Source organism: Triturus cristatus, chromosome 7 (assembly GCF_964204655.1).
Source record: "Triturus cristatus chromosome 7, aTriCri1.1, whole genome shotgun sequence".
In the NCBI taxonomy this organism is placed as follows: domain Eukaryota; kingdom Metazoa; phylum Chordata; class Amphibia; order Caudata; family Salamandridae; genus Triturus; species Triturus cristatus.
The window spans coordinates 1691946301-1691969183 of record NC_140590.1 but is presented as its reverse complement, the minus strand read 5'-3'; the positions used below and the strand labels follow the sequence as shown (position 1 = coordinate 1691969183).

Below are 22883 nucleotides of genomic sequence, written 5' to 3'. Positions count from 1 at the left end.
AATTTCACATTTATATTTCAAAAACGTTATAACTATTTTAACTTATTAAATGTAATGTTAATATATGTTAATTTTTTTTTTTAAATGTTTGTCATTTAAATATTTTTTTACTTTTTTTAAATCAAACGTATGTTTTTATTCAATATATTTAATATATATTTTAAAGAATTATAAATTAAAATTTATAAAAAGAAGTCAGGTCCATATACAAGAGCCAGGCCTGGGTTTTACTCCTCCTTGACCTCTCTACAACATTCACTACAATTGACCACATAACACTACAGAATGGTTGTTTTATTTTGCAGAATCAGTGATATGGCCTTATATTGACTGAGCTCTTTCATATCAAACAGGTCTCACCAGATCAAACTAGCATCAATCCACCATCCCACCCTCAACATTTCCATTAGAATTTCCAAGGTGTGACCATAAACATCTTCTCTCTCATTTGTTTACTTGATATCCATTGCTGCTATCCTTAGCAGCTACAACCAGGGCTTGCACGTGGGTGCTGATGATACCCAGATTCATGTTAGACTGTTTATTACAGCATGTCCTCACTGACAAGTCTTGGAATGACTAACTCAAGTCCAAAGACAAATGCATCAAAACTGGCTCTGTCTTCCTGCATCACATACAGTACATAAGCTGACACTGAGCATGGAAGAGCCAACTTCCTGTTTACTTGACTGGACTACCATCAACGGACATACCTAAACATATTCCTAGTTTGAAACCTGAGAGCCACCCTTGATGATAGCCTCCATTTCACTCCTCTGGTTTATGGCATGAAAAGAACAGTGTTTTTCCATCTCTTTGTCATAAAAGGCTGCTCACCCTCTTCTAAATATTTTGTCCAAAATGACTCCTACAGTAGCATCTATTGATGGTCAAACTCCAATGGATGTAGACATTTGTGGACTTCCTCATCCTCTGCCGCAAATGCATTGACTTTATCACAGTAGGCCTGCTAACACTTCATTGGATCATTGTTCGGGTTAACTTTAAAAGGACATGTCTGATCCAGATTCAAAAAGGCAAGTCTATATCACAAAATCTAGTATGGCCATTCCCCCTACTATCTTCCCAAGCACCTTACAAACCAGTGAGATGCCTTAGATCAGATACCCAAAACAAACCCACCATTCTCCTGGTCCCATACAAAGGTTTTGGAAGGAGGTCAGTCCATGTAAATATATCCTACCAAACTCTGCCTGAAATTACAGATGGTAAGAGTTTAGGAAAGCCTCCAAACACACCTGTTAAAATAATTATTTACATTATTCCCCAGATAAATACCTTGACAGACTTCATAGGACCACTTATCTATTGCTGCTGCTACTCTGTGATGGTCTGCATCCCCATTCTGTATCCCCTTCTCTGTGTAAGAGTCTCAAGCAGCCACTTGACTGCATGAGAGCCATATACATTCATTTGAAAAACACAATTAACGTGGAGTTATGGCTGTGAATTAAAAGTGAAAACCATCTGGAAATCACACGTTATAGTCAGGAATGCAATTCCGAACTCACACAACAGACAAGCAAACCATAACTCAAAAAACAAATGCAATGTCCATAACCTCTCCCTTGATGTGACCAATGTTATTGGAAATGACATAAATAATCTTAAAGATGAGATTCAATATCATAATACCCTTCACACTATGAAAGAGACAAATCTGGATATAGCCTTATTTAATTGTTAGAGTATGCATTGCTATTGAATTACATTTTACTTTTAGGTGTTGCTATTTATTGGTGTAAATATTTTGAGAGCATAATACATTTGGTATTTAAGTTATGGTTTGTAGATCTGTTCTGCAAATCATGGACTGTAGTCACTCATAACCATAACCAGCACAGCTCCAAGATCCAAGAAGTCTGCCTAGGGGTTCACAAATCCCCCGATACTACATACAACATCTTCCTGTGCCCTGGTCACTGTGTGCAGCCAACCTCTGTTATGAATTTTTTGCCAGTGCTTAGTAGGGTTGAGCACAGCCCTTGCAGCCAATCTGTAGCAGGGGTTGACTGTAGGGCTTGGCTTGGGTTTAGGGCCTGCTCCAAGCCCATATAGGATGGCTTATACCTGATGCACGTGGCTGCAATGCCAGGCCTGTGTACCAACTCACAGCTGCTGATGGCCAACTCCTGCTGTGCAGAACTGAAGGCCATGTGGGGAGGTGGGTTAGCCCCAAGACCTGGATTACTGACAGGTTGTATTTTTATTTTATAGGACTCGCAAATTCTGTGCCAGATTTTCCAATCCTGATACCACTGGAGTATTTCACAGGACCTAGGTAGGTAGGTATGTGATTGAGGAATCTTGCATTAAAGGTATTTTTTTTTAAATCTTTATTTCCAATGGGGTCCCTTCAGGGTGGGCCAGGGGTTGGGGATCAGCTCAATATTTATGCAGAGGGGGTTGTGCGGCCCCCTCCCCGAGCCATTTTAAGGCCCAGGAACCCCATCCTTGGGGACCACTTTCATTTTGAATGGGGAGGGAGGCGTGTGGTCCCCCTCTCCAGACCATAGTATGGAGGCGGGGTGGGTGATGCTGATTTCTCAAAAGCTACTAAATAGATTAACATGAAATCAACAAAAGCACAGTCCTTGAGTAAAGTTCTAACTTTGTGACAATTTTAATGTAATGCCGTTCTCTACAACAGGGCAAAACTTCCCATGGGAACTGAAATCAGAAATTGCACTTTTGTTCCCCCCGACCCTATTACACTTTGTCAATGCTCGACGGATTGGCACAAAACTTTCTATGATGAAGCCAACGTTAGAGAACTTTTTGTGGGAAAGTTTTGTGCAGATATCATCAAACAATGCCAAAGTATTAAGTAAACAAAAACATTTTTCCTATGAAAAATCTGTCTTATCCCTCCACTACACAGACACTATTGTCGCCAGTGTAGTATGTATATATACATGACAGAACATTTAACAGACAGCCAGGGTCTTTTTGTCCATTACTTACACTATTGGTGCATGGGCCATGGAGCTGGGCGAGCACACAGTTCTTGTTTGATATGGTAAAAACTCTCCCTTTGTGACATGAAAGCCCATGATTATGAATGTGGCTATATGGAGTCCACAGAGAACAATCATGTCTGGTTGTGATCTTCAAGTCCATTAAAACTTGTGTTGTCTGTTTGTTGCATCAGCTGTGAGTTGATTTTGGTGCCGGCAAAAGGAGGAGGAACAATATTGTGTACACTCACTTTCACACCGAGGGAGATCTCTGTGCCATGTCCCATCGTTCTGGCAGATGGCCGTGAAGGATCTCAGCTCTACATCATTCTAGAAGAAGAAGAACTTCCATGAGAAGCAATGGGCGAATTTGAAAAAGGAGAATTTAGCCACAGGTGTTCTTCATCTGTCATCAAGTTTGTTAGTAGAGATTGGAGATTTGAGATGAGTCAACAAAGAAGGAAGGAGAATAGGGGGCCAGTGTCTCAGTGGAGAAAATGAAGAGCAAATTAGATGAAAATGTAACAGAGAGGGACAAAAGAACATGAGAAAATAGGATGGCAGTGAGCCTGCCATAAAAAGGCTGGTGGTGAGGAAAAAAAGGGGCTCTAAAGGGCACTCATACCCCTGCCGCCATGGGTATGCATTCAGGGGAGCACAACATATGCCCCCCCCCCCCCTGTTTGCATGAAACCCCAAGCTTCAGCACGGCATGGACTTCACAGTCCATGCCATGCTGGAACTGCTTTTCTGTTACCAATATGGTGTCTGTTTTCAGGGCACTGCCGTGGGAACAGCAAAAGAAAAGCCCGCCAGACACGAGTTGAACTCGTAATCTGGCAGGCAGCCCATGCACGGCTTTGGCGGTGCTGTGTCGGCACAAAGCAGAGGCAGCACCGCCAAAGTCGTAATGAGGCCCAGAATTCCGTGGGTGCTTTATTTGTTTAGTTTGGGACCACAAAGAGGGCCCAGTTTCCTACAAACCATATTGAGATAAGAGGACTGACAAAACAAAACTTAGGGAGAAAGATAAAAGAAAAACAAATACAAATAAGTGTCAGATAGAGAAGGAATAAAAGAATAGAGAGATAGCCATTAAGGTTGAAAAAGAAGAAAAAAGAAAAGAAGGATTATGGAGAGGTAGAGTAAAATAGGTAAAATGGATTTGATAGAGAAGAAAGATGAATGGAGGTGAGATAGAGTGATGAGAGTAACAGGTAGGAGCCAATAAGTAAACCATGCAGAATATAGGAAGAGGAGAATGGAATAGAAGAATAGAAAAGAAAAGAAAAGATGAGCCAGAGGGAAGGCAGGTAAATGACGTTCTCTGAAACAAGCCATGAAGAAGAAAGGTACAATACAGACATAAGACAAGTAGATCAGTCAGGACCGGAAGACGGAGTGACCAGACAGGGCAGCATCTGTGCCGATGACTCACCTCCATGAGCTTGTACCCAGTTTTACAGCTCACGATGATATAGTCCTGGTAACGGTAATCTGCAATCTGAGGCTTGATGATGCTGAACTCATCAAGCGGGACAGGCTGCGGGCAGCTGACCCCTTTAGACAGGAACACAAGAGAGCTAGGTGTAAGAGCAGGCTTTCAAGTACAGGTGAAAATAAGCAACACTATTCATATCTCAAGCATACCACATGCTAGACTTCATTTCTGTGTTCCGGCAGCCTGGAGACCTTAGTAATGTAGTTTGACACTTTAGAGATTGCTTTATTTGGATGTGACGGCAGAGTTGTAAACCAGAAAACATATTGCATATTATAGTTTTTGCAAACATCGGTTACATCGCGGTGTTTACACCGCAATACCTTTACAACGCAGGTATTACAACGATAGTCATTACAATGACTTGCGCTGGATGGCGCTCCAACCTAAGGAATAGTATGATTTACTATTCCAACACCTTCCCTACTGTACGTAGAATGGAGTTGGAATAGTAAATCATACTATTCCTAAGTCCAGCGCCCTCCAGCGCAAGTCGTTGTAACGACTTGCGTTGTGATGCCTGCGTTGTAAAGGTATCGCTGTGTAAACACTGCGATGTAACGTCATATATTCTGTAGTTTTGGCCACACTAGTCAATTGCTTTCAATGCTGGAGTGCATCTATCTTATCCCTGATTCAGCAGACAGCAGATCTCGCTCACAGCTATTTACCTGCGATCATACAATTTTGCAAAGAGGTAGGGATTCCAAATTTGGGCCAGTGAGACTTATGGTCTCGCTGTTCCCCAGCCAGTAATTGATCTGCTAAACTTAATTTCCAAATTGCACAAGTTAGCTCCACATCCTGTATACCATTAACAACTTGTATCTAAAATTGACTCAATTCTCTCCATATCTGACTGAAAGTCCTGTAATATGGACCCAAACAGCCGAAGACGTGAGTCTGCATGGGATTTGCAAATTCTGCATAAATTCATCAGACTGTTCATATCATGAAAATGGGCTGGAACAATCCTTGTTGGGATAAAGGTGGAAATATATTTCAAAACCTTCAAACAACCCACTTGAGAAGGAGAAGTTTTTTGTTGGGATTTTATGTTCGAAAGCCCATAGCATGCAAGAGTATTGCTGAGACATAAGCTTGAAAACTGTCATGAAGTAAGGAAGCAGAAACAATGTTGTGGCAGAGACAGTAGCCTTACTCTCAGAAGTGTAGCGGATTTTCCAGCCACGGCTGTCACCAGAGTCGTCCGTCGTGAAGATGAGGTCAACAGTGTGGGTCTTGGTGTGGATGAGCCCTGGGCTCTTCCTGCCACAGTAAGTACCAATTTCCTGTTCTTCAGCCTGTATCTAGGGTACAGAAGGTAGCATATTGGGTCACTCTACTGCAATGTGTGCCTGGAAAAACTTTGGTAAGGGACTCAAATAATATGATTATGGCAGAGAGATTGCAATAAGAAAACAGACCAAAGTGAAAATTGCTGGACCAATGCCAAACTATTTAAATTTTCAAATACTGGAAAACAACAACTGATGGAAGGAGAAAGGGAGCAAAGTGGATTGTTGAATGGATTAACAGAGTGAATGATAGCAGGATGAATTAATGTTCTGTATGATAGAAGGGAAGACTCCTAAGTAGACACAGGTACATTGAATGGAAGGATACAAAAGGGTCAAGAGGTTGTGTAGATGGACAAAATGAACTTGAAAGGATGGACCAATGTCCTGCTTAATAGGAAAAAAGAGAACTTTTGTGTGCGTGTAAACAAATTAATCAAAGGGAGAAAGAAGAGTGCACAAATAAAATGGTTGGACGTGATGAACACTGTAAAAGGGATTTGGATGTATGGGTGGATAGACTTCTAGAAGGAAAATGTAAGGGGTTGGTGATGGATGCCTGGAAAAAAGAATATGATTTAAATGATAACAGTAAACCACAATAAATGTATGCAACACAAGAAAGTGGGAGGAAGGACTGCTGGAGGAAAAAATATAGAGCATTTAGCTGGATACAATAATGGAGAAGTGTTGAACCAATGTTTAGAAAGAGACGTCTTGGATAAAAGGAACAAGTTATGAATGTAAAATTGAAAAAAATGAATTTCGATGAACTGAAGAAATAGAAGGATTGCTTGACATGAAAAAATGAAGGTGAATCTAGAAATGAGGGAAGGATGGGCAGGTACATAAGCACAGAAACAGAAAGAGGGCTTAGATTAGGTGAGACATAAAATTAATGATTGATTGAGGTAAATGGGAGATTTGTATGTATGAAAAATTGAAAGGGCTAGTGGTTGATGAAAAAAAGCATTAGGATCATGTGTATGAACTAAGAAGGAAGCCACTGGCGATTGTACATAAGGAAGACTAGGAGGCTGAAAGATGCTGAATGACAAAATAAGAAAGCGAAGACATATGGCAATAGAGATGAGTTGAAGAATGGAAAGAGAACTAGCAACCTGGCATGCGAGTCAATGAATGAAATTGTTTAAAGACAAGGAAAGGGGAAATGAACAATGAAGTGAACAGTGATGGGTGGGCCCAAAGTACTGGCTGCCGATGTAACAATGAACATTTATAAAGTGGGTCCCAGCTTTCTCTCCAGTAACGCTTTGTATGCTATGTAGCCACATCCAAAGGACAGTTCGAGGCACCTTCAGAAGGTCATATGGACAGCGCACTTGCTGGTGATCATCAATTTCAAAGGTGTCCAGAAACTTTAGTGTGATAAACAGCCCTTTCTCGAGGCGGATGCTGTAGTTGCACTGGAGGTTCGGGGGATACGGCTGGGGGTACTCTGGGCTGGAGATTAACCCAGACTCCTCAGTGTATAGCTCACTGCTGCAATCAACTAGAAGACAGAGGTTAATAATTACAACAGACCACACAAGATCCAAAGGGTAGATGTGGTTTGTGGCCTATGTTTTTACCTTGGCAAGTTCTCCTGTCACTCTGCAGCTGGAAACCTGGGCGACAGGAGCAAAAGAAGCCTCCTACATAGTTGTGGCAGATGTGACTGCAGGACGGCTCTGCTGGGGCTTCATCATCAGTGGTCTGGGTGCACTCATTAAGGTCTGCAGGGTAAATGGAGTCAGAAGATTAGGAGATTACGGCATTGAAGGAGAGACTGATAGAGAAAACAGAAAGGTGGACTGGAGGTGGACAGAATGTGAGGTGAAAAGGGAAGAGTGAGGTGAGATGGACCAGCACTGAAAATAGTAGTATTTTAGAATGAGAAATAGCATGGGTGAATCTGTGACATTTCAGGAGGAAAGGCCCACATACATATCAATCTTGGACATGCCCTAAAGTGTGCAGCTCAGTAATCATAAGGGTCATGTTTAAAGAAAAGCCTCCAACCTAGCCTTGCTCTCGCAGACTGGCAATCCTAGAAGATTAAGAGGTGTTTTCATTCATCACTTGTTGACTTGTTGACTGAATCTTCATCATTGGGCTGGAGATGCCTGGGTGTGGGTCCCAAGCTTCTTATGCTAAAAGTTCAAGGAACATGTCAGTGAGTTCTAATAGGTTTGTAATGGAACAGGATTTGCTGTGTTCTCATCCAAAGGGGAAGTGGCCTTCCAAGTCAGATTGGACTTGTCCTTTGGGGTGGAATCAAAATTATTTTGCATGTTGTTGGTCCTTTCTGACACATACAAACTAAAAAGGAGGGAATCCTGCCTAGAACTTGTTACTTGAAAAATAGTTATTAGTTGAAAAATAATTAGTTGAAAAACGACTTGTAGAAGCCAACAACTCAGATGACCCATTCCTCGTCTACTGTACATCAGATACACAAAACATTCCATCTTTTATATATTAAAATAGTATTATCTCAAAGAAAGTGGCATTAAAGTAAAATCCAGGCATAATTGAAACCCCTTAGAAACAAAACAACATAAACACAAAACAGTAGGCCTGGCGACACACACAATAACAACAAAGTAAGAAAAAACACAAACAAGGAAAACCATGTAGCTGTTCCAGGAGCAACAAGCCAGCATGACTGGAAAACTGAACATTAAAACACTCGGAGGAAAAAACTATTGTTTAAACCTGATGGGCATTCTGCTTTCTCAATTATTATCCTGTACTATCCCTAGGCCCATACGTTTTCCGATATCTATTGCACCACCCACAAATTCCAGGTGTGACAATGTGAGAATCTTCCCTGATATCCCAATACCCTACCACAAACCACGCACACAACCTGTTTGTGATTTCAAGTGGGTTGGTAAATTCCATTCCCTGTACATGTCCAGTTCTGCAGGAATCGCAACACTGAGATCTGCGGTAATTACCACCCTACCATACCCGGATGAATTTGAGGTAGATTCGCAGATGTATGGAATTTCCCTCTTTGTGTCAGAGAAAACAAACTCTTAAGAGGCAGTATTTACCAGTGATAACTGGTATTCACAGGGTGCAGTAAATACCCTTAAGTTCCAGCCGACTTGGAATCATGGCCTCTGTTACCAGTCACCTACTCAACCTCGCTAGAATGAAAGAACTTAGATAATCTCATCTGCACCATTTGTGGAGCCTTCACCCAAGCCAAATCACCCAGGAAAACTGACCCTCTCTAATACCTTTCCTCGATTGCCAGAACCCATGCGTAGTCAAACGTTATTGATTTACTCTATTCAGCCCAGACACAAGACAGAGCACCACTGCCTCCACCTCAAAAGCTCTAAAGGTGTATGTGGTGGAATGTGTTGTGTTGTGATAAGCCCATGTAACATTGAACAAAGAGACTCAACTAAAGACTTCCTATAAGCAACTACTCATGGACACACCAGGGCACCAACCTATTAATGCTCTCCACCAAACTATACACTTGAGTGTGAACTAAGACCATTATTGACATCTCTTCTTCAAGTCATGTGACATTTTTATCAAGTGCAATGAACACTGTTGTTTGAAAGAAATCTCTCTAGAAAAATCCTCTTTTAGAAAACAGCCAGTGAAAACCATGACTATGTTCTCCATGTGTGATTCAAGTAGAAACCTGACCTGCACACTTGCTTTAGTCAACTAGAACTGCAGTCTATTTACCTTATTTTGGGAATGAATGGATTGTTGTGAAAAAAGAATCAGTTGTAGTCCCCATTATCGAGTAGGGAATATCGATGTACCAGAATATTGTATTTAAAATACTGAGGTCCAAAATATTGGTAATTGCATATATGTAAGTATTAATTACCTATTCTTAACTCCCATCAACGTATCCTGACGATATATATCGCCCAAGTGGATATTTTTGGTGTTAAGTAAAGTAAACCTATTCTTTACAATTATATACTTACCTTGTCCATATTTTGGTGCTTGATTTTTTGGCTGCTATATGTTGGTCAGTTGATATTCCGCACTCGATATTCCATAGCTCTTCTAAAGAATCTACTGCAGCCCTACCTCACAGCCCACTTGGATATGCTGCATTTTTCAAGGAACAAATTTACTATTTATATATTCAGGTGAACATCTAATCTTTACCTCTATGTCTGTGTCTGGACAGCCCACCAATTGAAGTCAGCATGTAAATGCTTTTAAGTGAGATTCATGTCAGGATGTACTACTAATGCTCAAATATAGTTTGCAAAGATATTTTGACAAAAAATTTCGACTATAATAGCAAAAACTGTATTAAACATCTTTCAGGTGGTCATCCATGAACAACCAACTCCATGACCTTTCCCAAATCCTCATCTGCTCTAAAGCTTTCATCCATTCATCTTCCATGATATCAAGTATGCCATCAGTTACTGAATCTGCCCAGCCAATGAGACATTCCTCGTCTTCCTTTAGCCGTCTCATCAAACAGCATCATACTGGACTCACTCTCTGTTAGAACCCGGAGTCTCTAATTGGCAACGATATGTACCTTTGTCAAGTAGGGACCCTTCATCTATGTCAGGTCAAGGAAGTTACACGCTGTAGATAACCCCTGCTCACCCCCTTGGTAGCTTGGCATGAGCAGGCAGGCTTATCTCATAGGCAGTGTGTTAAGCATTTGTGAACACATACAGTAATATGGATCAACCACTACAAACGGACACCACACCGGGATGTATCAGAAATAAGTAAGCTTTATATAATTAACACAAGACCTTAACGGCGAAAGATTCCACAGTACGAATATGCTTTACGGTTACTCAAAAATAGGGTTTAGCTTTTAAGTGTCTCTTGCAACAGATAACCCAAACAGGAGTTATCGCTTCAACGCACAAAAATGTTCTCGGGGTACAGCCCACCTACGAGGAGCGCAGCGTCGGGCCCGGAGTCACAATTAGACTCTCTCGGGACAGTACCTTCAGGAAAACAAAAAAGGCTCTTCTCGGCGTCAGGGATCTGTGATGTCGTGTGGCACGTTGTTGCGCCGGTTCCTTTCTTCAGGAGAAAGAGATGCGGCGGGGCCCTGGATGCAGATGCAGGCAGGGGGTGGCTTCGGTCCTTACCGGAAGGGAGGTGACGTTAGGGCAGTGCCGGCACCACAGATCAATGCTGATGTCGTTGAGTCAGTGAAATGTTGGTTCACTCTTGTCGATGGTCGGCTCCGCCCAGATGGTGATCTCGGAGCCGGTGCAGCACAGCGGCAGGCGTCGGACTCCGGGGCGAGTCGGAGCGGTGCTCACGGTCTTGTTGCAGAAAGCGGCGTCGATGGCTGGCTTGAGTTGCAGAGTTCCTCTGTAGCAGCTTAAACCGCAGTTCTAGGCCTCGCTCAAACAGAAGAGGTGAAGTCGTTGGTATCCCTGCGTCTTCAAACAGGAAACTAGCTCAACTCTAGCCCTTGGAGAATATTCGGCAAGATGATGAAAGTTTCTTCATTGGTCCTTTCTACCTCTCCTTGGCACGAGAGACACTACCACAGGCCAACCCACTACAGCGCTCTGGCAGAGGGGCAATACAACTCCTGCGGTCTCCGGGTGCTCTTCCTCGGCAGAGGGCCGTCTTGTTCGTTCCCAAAATGATCCTAAAGTTCTGGGGTCAGGGCCCCAATATTTATACTCCTACATCCCTTTGTCCTCAAGGGCAGATGGTCCTGTGCCCAGACCAAACCGGTTTTGGGTGCCTTCGACCAGGTGTGCTCTTCTCCTTTGTCGGGGCGGGCTAGGGTCTTCAGACGCTCCACAGGAAGTGGAGCCAGCACCGGGGGAGATGGCCCTGCTCTATTCAGACCCAGGCGCCTGCTCATCCCACCATTCTCGCAGCGATTGGCCTAGTGCCATTGCGCCCTACATCCTGGGGTCCCCCCAGCCCTGTCACTCACACAAACCCAGACATACAATACACGCCCTAGCAGAAGCAGGGTGGATGGTTAGGCAAGAAAATACTGTCTTTCTAAAAGAGGTATTTTCAAACACAGAATGTTAAAATCATCTTTCCTAAAAGATGTATCTTCCCATTCTGGGTTCAAGCATACTAAACTCGACTCTCTACCTGGATCCCTGAGCCAGTTAGGATTATAGGATGCTATAATCAAAACTGCCCAGTCTGGCCTATGGGGAACAGGTAGCCTTGCAATAGTGAAAAACGCGCTCGTGGGTAATTCACTACCAGGTCATGCCACACACTCCAATGTATGACCTGCCTTCTACATACAACGCACCCTGCCCGCAGGCCTTCTGCAGGGGTGACTAACATGTCGCAAAGGGAAGGGTCACAGACCGGCGTGTGGTTGCACTCGCTGAGTCACACAGCGGCACATGCTGCGTACGGCGCTCTGCGGTGGCAGGCCCGAGTCATACTTTACGGGCGACTCCAGTGGGTTGCACAATCGGTGCTGAGAGCCCACCAGTCGCTTTTGAATTACAAGCCCCGGGCCCCCCTCTGTATGATACGAGGGTCTGACAGTAAGTCAAAATACCAATCATGGAATCACTAATTCAACATTACTTTTCTCAGGGAGCACTGCGCACTGGATAGCAGTGGCGCAGTACCCAAAAGCCAATGGTACCAGGACTAACACTCTCCATCACCACCCCAGGTAAGCAATTACTCTCCCCTTTAGAAATATAAACCCTCTTGGCATTGAGCAAGAAACATTTGTTGTGATCTGGTTTGTCAAGAGGGTAGTCAAAAATGCTCCAAACATATCATCTTTAGCATTTTCTTTGATACAGTGGCCAAGGATTAGTGAGAGTTATTTTCATATTTGGGGTGCAGGAGCACTGACAATGAGATCAACTAATCCTGGCAGTAGTTTAACACCTTCTTTGAAGGCACTGTGTCCTAAATGCTCAATCTTCTATAGACAGAACATTCACTTTTTCATCCTTAAACATCACATTTTTCAAATATATGCATTACTGTATACACTGTTTCTTTATACCCCTAAGCATCTGACCATTGACCTGAATGGCATCCTGAAACGCCAGTACTTCATTCACTCCCCTAAACACATGGAACATAGCGTGTTCAAAGGCAGAAGATGCTGATGCCAACTGAAGGGGTATTCCGAAAAGCGGATTTGTACTTCACATATACATAAGTATTAAGGTGGTGTAATCCTTGATCTGTGGGAAGCAAAGCTAACTTGGATAAACACCATGCCCCTTCCAGTGTGTCAATCAAATCATCAAGTCATGGTTGAGGATGATCGTCCAGGTCCATTCACTATTATTCTATTGCAAAGATCACTACACAACAGCCATTCTTCTTGCATATTATTATGATAGGTGAAAGCCATCGTAAACTTTCAACGTGTTTACTCATGCCCTGTTCATACAAGGTCTTCAAGAGACAACACCTTCCTCACAGTGAAAGAGATGTTAAGCAGTTGAAGTTTAATAAAACTAGCAATCTTTTTCTGGCATGTTTAAAGTGTTTGCTTTGCACAACACAACAATCTGTTCATATCAAGGAGCAAGGTGGGTTCCACTCTATGTTCCTACAATATCTGAATCCTTTCTTCTGCTTTCAACAGATACTCCACACTGGGCCATTACAAAATGGTTTACATTTGCACTTTGGCATTGGATCTGAGAATCATAAAAAGTCTCTATGGTGCTGCCAATTAAACTTGTAAATATGTGTTTGTGTACCATACATTTTTCATCAATCGTATTTCAGCTCACAGCATAATATGGAAATATTTGTCCTACATATGCATCCTATGACAGATCACTGGCACTGGCATCTTACCACTTTCCCATGTTTTATACATGTCTTCTGACCGTATGAAAATCCATGATCCACCAATTGCACAAAAAGAGAAATCTTTGAACTGACCCTTAGCATACTGTTGCCCACACTCCATGACCCATCCACTTTCATTTTGACTCAGCAGACCCTGTGCCTTCTTTAACTCCTTGCACCTCCTCTGAACTTCCAACAACAACCTTCACTCCAACTCCCTTTTCATTGCTGTAAGCTCTGCAAATTGGTGGGTGCAGTCACAGAAATGGCACTCTATCTTAAATGAAGGACAGCCTTTTGTAGTGCCACTAGGAAAGAAGCTGTCAGATACTTATAGCATGTTTATGTAATCCACAGCTTCTGATCTACTACTTTCAATTCACCACTTCCTGTCACTTCTGTTTACCACAGGCAAACCTAGAGATGCATTTCCTGTCTGTGTCATGCACGCACGCTGCTGCTCATGCTTTTAACTGTTTATATGAGTTTGAATGACAAGTCAGTACCTTTTAACATGTCAATTACATCATACGCTCAATTGTGCTTGGAGACTAGTGTTTTTTCCAGAGCTCGTCCAACTAGCAGCTGGTCCCTAGTAAGGTGTGGTGTGAAGTTCCAAAACTCTCACAGGGTGACTACAACCACAACACATAAATATCAACAGACTCAGGGCCTGTTCCTCACATCTAAACAACATGTGGCAGTGGACTGCCAGGGTCTGCAATCGATTAAAACGCCTGTCTAACCCGTGTACTACTTCCAGATACTTATCCGAAGCATTATCCTCCTCTTCACCTTCCACAGTGGGTAAGTGTTCGAACAAGATCTGGGCTTTGCCATGTAAACAAGCATTGACAAAGTCAAACGTCCTGATACCGGCAACCTGGTGCGATGGCTAATTAATTTTCTTCTGGCATAAAGTGCACTTCTTTTTAGGCAAATGTGCACATAGGGTCTGACAAAATGGCGTCACTCACAATGCAAGTGAGCCAATGGCTATAATGGCCTGACTTATTGCCTCGTGCTATATGCTGTAGTGGGAAGAAGAAAAACGTGAATAACAGTTGAACAGACCAACAGATGAAGAGGGCTTCCCCAAAGCCTCTATCTGTATCTGTTGTATTGAAACGTCTATAACATGCGTACTATGCTTACTACTCTATGTAGGGCGCAAAAGCACTACATAGGAAGGGTGTTGTGCTGTGTTGGGTGTGTCGTTGGAAGGGTGCTGTCTTTGTATTGATCCTATGTGAGAAGTGTTTCCATGTTGTACATGATGACCACTGAGGTGTGATTATCGTGTTATGGGACGCAGCACTTACCAGTGTGATGAATTAAGAAATGTGAGAAACAGGCAGGCAGTTTATGGTTTTCAGTGAGCTGGAAGCTTTGAACAGCTCTATAGGTCTCTTTATGGCATTTCGTACGATCAAAGCCCAGTAGGCTGGTTACTGCACTGGGCTGTCCATTCTGAGATTTTTATTTTAGTGTATGGCCATATTTTTTTTAAACTGTTTAAAGCTGCTATACATGGAACTCAAAGCAAGAATTAAAAAAGATGGTTGGTTCTGGGATAATTGGATGCTAGAAAGGGATGATTGACAAGGCTGCCCACTGTCCCTATTGCTATTTGAAATGGGAATGGAGCCACTGGGATGTAGAGTACGCGAAGCATTGGACTAGTGGGACATACTGGTGCGAAACAACCAGGGGCGTAGCTTGGTCAATAAGATTGGGGGGTGAGCTTCAGATTTCCCTATAATCACACTAGGGTATCTGGGTAAAGCACAATATATGAGAACCCGGACAGGAGGGGTGCTAAGATGTAGTGGAAAGAGAGAGGTGGGTGTGTTTTTAGGGGCACTTAACCAACACACTTTTCAAACTAACCAACATTTTTAAGGCGTTCAAAACAGCGAGAGAGTGTGTGTGTTTTTGTCAGCGTGGGCATGTAAAAATTCGACAGACACTTCACCATACCCGACTAAAAGCACTTGTATCCAACTATTTACAACAGAATACAATTATTAGAGGGAGTAACACTCCAAATGCCCCCCCCCACCCCCGAAGCTACGCCCCTGGAAAAAACACATGTAGCGTCTCTATTTGCAGCTGATGCCTTGATATATTTACAAGACTCCCTATATTTGGTCCCTCTCCTTCCTTAAGCTTCTGTAAGAACTAAGCAGTTTCAGGGAAGTATCAGACTTGGTTACTAACTGGGGTAAATCTAGAATATTCCTACTTGGCAAACTAAAGGCTGTAGACAAACATTATCTACTAAAATTAGACATAAAATGGGAAACAAGAAGTCTCCGATACCTGAGTAGAGAGGTTAATAACAACAAAAATACACAATATACGCATGGAATGGAGAAAGATGTTATTGGACTTGCTGACTCATTTGATTATTAGAAAACATTACCTTTATCAATTAGGGGAAAGATGTCAGTGGTGAAGATGTTCTGTTTGCCATCCTGCTTGTATATGCTACAAAACTCTATGTCCCCAACCCATTTTAAACTTTTCCAAGAACTAGATGCTGTCATATGTACACTCTCCGGGTAAGTGACAGTAATTAAGTTAAGCCCGCCCCATGGGCTAGTGGACACGGTTCTATTACGTACCGTCCCAATTACAAAACACAGTAAGCTAGTTTCATAACCTCCCTATAGCGACCGTTGTCAAATCGCTTGTGATGTGATGGAATGTGTCCATTACTTACCCATCTATGGCCTGACTGGTGGGAGTGGTCTAGGAAAAGAATTGTAAATGGTGCAGAGGCGACCACCGTTTGCCCCTCGTGTACTGTTCTGGTCTATAAAACCATTCCATGACATAACAAAATAGATGCCAATGAGAAAGTGGCATGAGGCAGGATGCAATATGGTGGGAGACTTATACCAGAGCAATAAACTTCTTACCTTTCACGGGGTCAGGGTGGTGGTTGGGGTGGGCTCGGGTCAATTGCTCCAATACGTTAACTAAGCATATACTACCAGAGAAATCTGGACTTTGTTCCCAGACATGCCAATGACAACCACACTGATGGCAATGATACTCAACCTACCAGGTAGTGGGAAATGAGTTCCAAACCTATATTATGGTGTTTGTATAAGACAGAGGAGGGAAAGTGAAGACACTGAATATCGACCCCAGAATATCGATTGAACACAATAGCGAGGAAAAAATATTTTTAAAATGTCGAGATTTTCTATACCTAACTTCACATGTGCGCACCTGAGAGTGCATATATCTTTAAGGTACATAGATGTGGAGTGAGGAATGGTAAATCTATACCTCCCTATATACACTTACCTTTCAATATTTTGACACTCAATATACTGTTCTCTATATTCCTCCATCACAATATTCTGATGTCAATGTTCAGTAGAACAATCAGGAGGGGACCCAAGATAAGCATGTGAGTGATGTGCGTTAGTGTGCCCTGAACCACAACTGGAATAAGGCGTACGAATGAGTCAACAAGGCTTCGCTCAATGCCAGATTTTAATTGAAACAGTTTCGTTACCACCACAAACCCTACAGTACACCACAGAAGAAGGCAAAATTATCCCCTGGATTGCACAACATGCAGGACATTAGTGGATGATTTTTTATATTTATATATGATATGTTATGTTATAGACCTGCCCAATAATTCTGATATTAGGAATGCAGTAATAGAGGGAAAAACCATTAAGCAAGGGAGAATCTTTCTCATGTATGCACTGTTGAAACTTGTATAAATTTATATGAGATTTTGAAAAAACTCAATAAAATAAAAAAGGCTTATGGTCCTGAGTAGGAGTAGGTTGAAGGGGGGGGGGGGCAGATCTGCTGCAAAGGACTTTGTCAATGTGAGATATCAAAAAGAGGTTATGGTATGATGCTGGTTGGAACCTATAGTGGTGGGCTATATTAGAGTCTTCCATTGTCCAGTGGTATGTGTCAGATGTCTTCCGTTATTCCATTTCTGTCTAGTTGTTGATGGTTAGTTTATTTTTGTGGGTTGCTACAGCACTGGGTGATGGCCATGACCCGTAGGGGGCGAGGCTTTGACTTATGTGAGTGTAAGTGGTTTAAGCAGTATAATGTAGCTGTGATATATACTTCTACTATCGTGAACAGGGTTTTCTAAAAGCGATTACTCAATGCAAGTTGTCACAACGGTGGTTAACAAAACCACCGCCCGCTGTGGCGTGCTACAGTTCCACTGCGTCACTCACTGCACCGGTGGCGGCCATTGCAGTCTGTCTTCCACAGGAACATCCGGCGAGGTGATCTTCAAACAAAAACACCAGCGCTTAAAAAGAAAGTAAAGCTCCGGTCCTTTACTCCCTCCTAGGTTCGTGACTGTCGGCTATAAAGTAGAAAGCCACCAATCACCTCATAGTGCGTCACAGCAGGGCCGGCTTTAGGGCGGTGCGACCGGTGCCATTGCACCGGGTGCTGGCTTCCTGGGGGCGCCGTGTTTGCAAGTTTATTATGTTTTTGAAGCACCTGCTGCAACCTTTCTTTCCTCCATCAATTTCCGGGCCTCACAAAAAATGTCAAGATAACTCGTGTGATTAATTATCTTCCTGGAGAGAGATCAGCATTTTTTGTATAGATGAGGTTGTGACCTCTGTGAAGTTAGTGCAGAGGGTTAATATGCCTGCTGCAAACAACGTGTACCAAGTAGATTACAGAGTGCATATAATCAGTGCTTTAAATGGGCCGGTACTCACAGGTACTGAGTACCGGCACTTCTTATTTTCATCACTCTGAGTACTGGCACTTCTCTACTGCTGTGGAGAGTCCCGGTACTCATAAGGGTTAGGTGCATTGGCCTCTAGTGGTGGTAAGCTGTCCCTTTGACAGCCAAAGCACTTTCATAGCCCTGAGCTGAGCACCCGCCGACTATTTAGTGTGGGCTCATTTGCATGATATCTGGGTCTTCGCTGTCATGCTGTGATAAAAGGAATCGAGGCAGCCCAGTGATAGCACAATGAGGAAAGCCATGGGAGGTAAGGTTCGTGACTGTCGGCTATAAAGTAGAAAGCCACCAATCACCTCATAGTGCGTCACAGCAGGGCCGGCTTTAGGGCGGTGCGACCGGTGCCATTGCACCGGGTGCTGGCTTCCTGGGGGCGCCGTGTTTGCAAGTTTATTATGTTTTTGAAGCACCTGCTGCAACCTTTCTTTCCTCCATCAATTTCCGGGCCTCACAAAAAATGTCAAGATAACTCGTGTGATTAATTATCTTCCTGGAGAGAGATCAGCATTTTTTGTATAGATGAGGTTGTGACCTCTGTGAAGTTAGTGCAGAGGGTTAATATGCCTGCTGCAAACAACGTGTACCAAGTAGATTACAGAGTGCATATAATCAGTGCTTTAAATGGGCCGGTACTCACAGGTACTGAGTACCGGCACTTCTTATTTTCATCACTCTGAGTACTGGCACTTCTCTACTGCTGTGGAGAGTCCCGGTACTCATAAGGGTTAGGTGCATTGGCCTCTAGTGGTGGTAAGCTGTCCCTTTGACAGCCAAAGCACTTTCATAGCCCTGAGCTGAGCACCCGCCGACTATTTAGTGTGGGCTCATTTGCATGATATCTGGGTCTTCGCTGTCATGCTGTGATAAAAGGAATCGAGGCAGCCCAGTGATAGCACAATGAGGAAAGCCATGGGAGGTAAGGAGGTTAAAAGGGCTTTAATCTCACCTGATTCTTTTGTGTGAGTGTCTGCTTATGTTTGTCTGTTTGCCTGCTTGTGTGTGAGTGTTTTTGTGTGAGAGAAAAACGAGATAAATATTACAAAAGAAGAAAATGTTAAAATATCACTGTGTTTGACTTTCGTTTTGTATAACTAATTAACCTGTTTTGTTTATAGAAACAAATTTCTCGTGTTTGGTCTGTGCTGCAACTACTATATAAGTCAATAAGCCTCGCATATATTGCCTTTAGCCCCGCCCATAGCCCTGCCCACTTGCCACATTTAAATGAGTACCTGCACTAGTTTTCTCCCATTTAAAGCACTGCATATAATGTAAACAGATCAGCAGGTTACTGCTTTCAAAGAGACATCCTTTTGTTACTTGCAATTTATAACTTAAAGTCCTAATATTCAACAGTGAGCTTTTAACTTTCATCATAGAACTGCATACACACTGCAAAGCATATATTAGAACATTGATTAATGTTGCATAAAGGGTTAATTTGGCTAGAAATCGATTCTTATTATTAAAGAAAACTCACAACTATGCTGTTTCTGTTTCTGTTTCGAGTTTCTGCTTCTCCACACCAAGCACTCTTAAACTATACTGCCTACCAGTATGGATGACATGTGACTCCTACACTTTTAGTCCTTTGGCTGATGTAAACATTTCCTATACTCTGATTAATAACACGTATGATTGGTTGTCTCTGTGTAATGTGTGTGTGATGCAAAGTGCTCGGACACCCTACACTGGTATGAGTGGCGCTATATAACTAATTCAATGTATCTGAGAGAGTGTGGTTATGGAGACTTGGTCACTGTTAAAGGGTGCTAGTGAGAGAATCCGTAGTGGAGGTGGACCTTGGGGGGGGCGCCAACAAACATTGTCGCACAGGGCGCCACCAGCGCTAAAGCCGGCCCTGCGTCACAGAGTCTAATTGCACATGTCGACTTCGAAAAATAAACCTACTAAGGAATAAACAAAGCGCCACTGTGCCAGCTTCCTATAGCTACTTTTAAAAGACATGAACTATGGAAGATTTGACTGATCGTGACAGTGTCTGCCACAAACAACAACCAGAGAAGTCTTTGAAAGTAGGTCACACGTCTCAGGATAGAAGAGTTAAATTGAGGAAATGCATTAATTTGTAAAGTGCACTTTGGTTAGAAAAAGGGCAAATTGAAAGGGCACCAATTTTGTACTTTGCAAATCTACAACATATAATTACTAGAAGATCAGAATGAAACACATCCACAAAGCTGTCAATGTATGACTTTTATATAAAAAAAATCTATTCCAGGTATTCGAACTTTTAAGATTTTTTTTTTTAATGCACATATATTCAGTTATATAAAAGAACAAACTGAAAGCAGTTCATGATAGTGAAAGGGTATTAGAAGCATATAACATACAATATTAGATGGGTGGTCATCAATTACAGGAATTATTTTCACCTCGGGGTTCTGAGTGACATCATAGACAGCTCGAGCTTCGCTCTCATTTTCTATAACGTCAGTGAAAAATATCCCAGTAATTCTATATTTCTACATATTGTACATTCTGTTTGAACTACCAGCAGCTGACAATCAGCTCAGTGCTGTTGCATGAATTTTTGATAGTGACTTTTCTATAATTAAATGTTTTGCACTAGCAGCGACACTAACGTGTAACTGGCAAATGTATTGGATGTGTATTAGTCTCCTTTAGATTTACCATAGGTAATGTAGGGCTCATTTTAAAATGGGTAACATTTGGTTGCCATCTTGTTCCATTTTGTGTATCTTTCTTTATTTCAGGGAAAATTGAACCGGCAATCTCAAACGATGCAGCTCTTGTTTTCTGTTCCCGTGTGAAGTGTTTTCTTCCTGCAATTCTTATAGAATGCTCTAACAAGCACCTGCAGAGCACAGCTTGGCCACATGTATCTCATTATGCTGCAGATAACTGAAGGTCCAAGGGATGTTTAGACTAACCTCATTTACAGTGTGAAAATAATGAATTTGTTTTGTCTTTATGTACCTCAACCTGATTGGTCCTTTGTCTGGGAATCCTCTGTAAGTCTATCAAGTGTTGGAAATTGTATGATTTAAGCAAAGCATTGCAGAAGATTCACCAGAAGCTCCTTTGCAGGACACTCAGGCAGATGACCCTTCACTTGACCCTACAGCAGATACTTATCAGAGGCCTTAATGGAAGAGCCTTTTCCCTGACTTCCTACCAGAACCTTTTCTGACTTAGCAGAGTAGGGTGCTCTCTTTATGGGAGAACTGATCTTGCTTAACTTTCATTTTGAGACAACTTTATAATGGTTTGCTTTTAATTATATTACTTGCTTTGAATATATTGACTAACACCTTTGTGTGTTGGTTATTGATTATAACTAATCCTTTATAAATATGACTTTGAATTGCTTTGAATATATTGACCAACGCCTTCATGTACTGGTTACTGATTATAATTAATTTGATGATTTCAGTTTATAACTTTACAAGTCATTTAATTAACCTTTATTGTATTGAAAATTAACCACTCTGTCTGCCTTGTGGAGCCAAATCTGGTAGACGTTTTTGTAGTGTGTTGAATTTGGACGTTAGCCTCAGTCGGAACTAGAGATTCATCGGATAGAGCTTTCAGATCCAGTATTTGCATTGAGCAAAGTGCTATGTCATATTATACGACACCCAGGGTAAACAGAGGGCAGTCCTTCGTAATGTAGCGTGTACTTTAAGGAGTGATTATTATTCCACTGTCTATCCCAAGGTTATTAGATGATATAGTTATCGTGGAAATGGAATGTTTTCACCTCTCTTCGCGAGTCTAAATGTTCAAATATTGGCTGGAGTGAACTCCAAAGCTTTGTGTCTTGTACAATGAAAGAAGTGCCTTCTATGGATTTGTTATTAGAAGGCGGCATGATGATCTGCGGTACAAACCTGGCACGCTGGGGGCCTATTGTTTTGTATTGCTTGAATTTAACTTGGAGGTATAATGGTGCTTTTCCTAGGGAGGCTCTGTGGACAATGCAGACTGTATTGAACATTGCCCTTCTAACTATAGGTAGCCAGTTAACTCATTGTAGGACTGGAATCATATGTTCTTCTGAGAGAAGGGTGAGGTTGTGTTTCGCAGCAACATTTTGGATTAATTGCATTTTACATTTGATGGAACTGAGGGTACCACAGTAAAAGCTGTTGACATAGTTATGCTTGGAATCAAACGAGTGTTAAGACAGTTTGTAGCTTTTGTTGTTAAAGAAGGTATTGGAAAATACGCTGCAGTATTTTCATTGTATTAGCTCTTCTTTATGACCTTGTTGACATGATATCAAGGATGGATATGTATCCATGGATAACCCTGGATTTCTTTCCTCGCTTGATGTGGTTAGAGGGGCATTGAGTTCCTTGGGTCGTATGGCCATAGGCTGATGTTTTTGCCATGCTTCACAGGTCATGATCTCTGTCATTGTGTTGTTGAGCTTTAGGTGGCACTCATAATTCGCACATTTATTGTGTGATGGTAGTCATCAAGCTTTGATTTGTTGCGATGATTGGAGCCATCCATTTTCAGATTAATTCTTTTTATGGTCTACATAGTTGTAGCAGGTGAAG

The 22883-nt window shown here is 42.2% G+C and overlaps 1 protein-coding gene across 1 annotated transcript in view; it reads right to left on the bottom strand.

The window, feature by feature from the left end:
- The window catches only part of C1R (complement C1r), a 57926-nt gene that overhangs the window by 22477 nt on the left and 12566 nt on the right, over positions 1-22883 (bottom strand). The window contains exons 4-8 of the mRNA XM_085619884.1: positions 7370-7513; positions 7094-7290; positions 5642-5789; positions 4417-4538; positions 3230-3308 (exon numbers count right to left, since the gene is read on the bottom strand). Coding sequence (XP_085476010.1) covers positions 3230-3308; positions 4417-4538; positions 5642-5789; positions 7094-7290; positions 7370-7513 — 690 coding nt within the window. The remainder of the gene's footprint in view (positions 1-3229; positions 3309-4416; positions 4539-5641; positions 5790-7093; positions 7291-7369; positions 7514-22883) is intronic.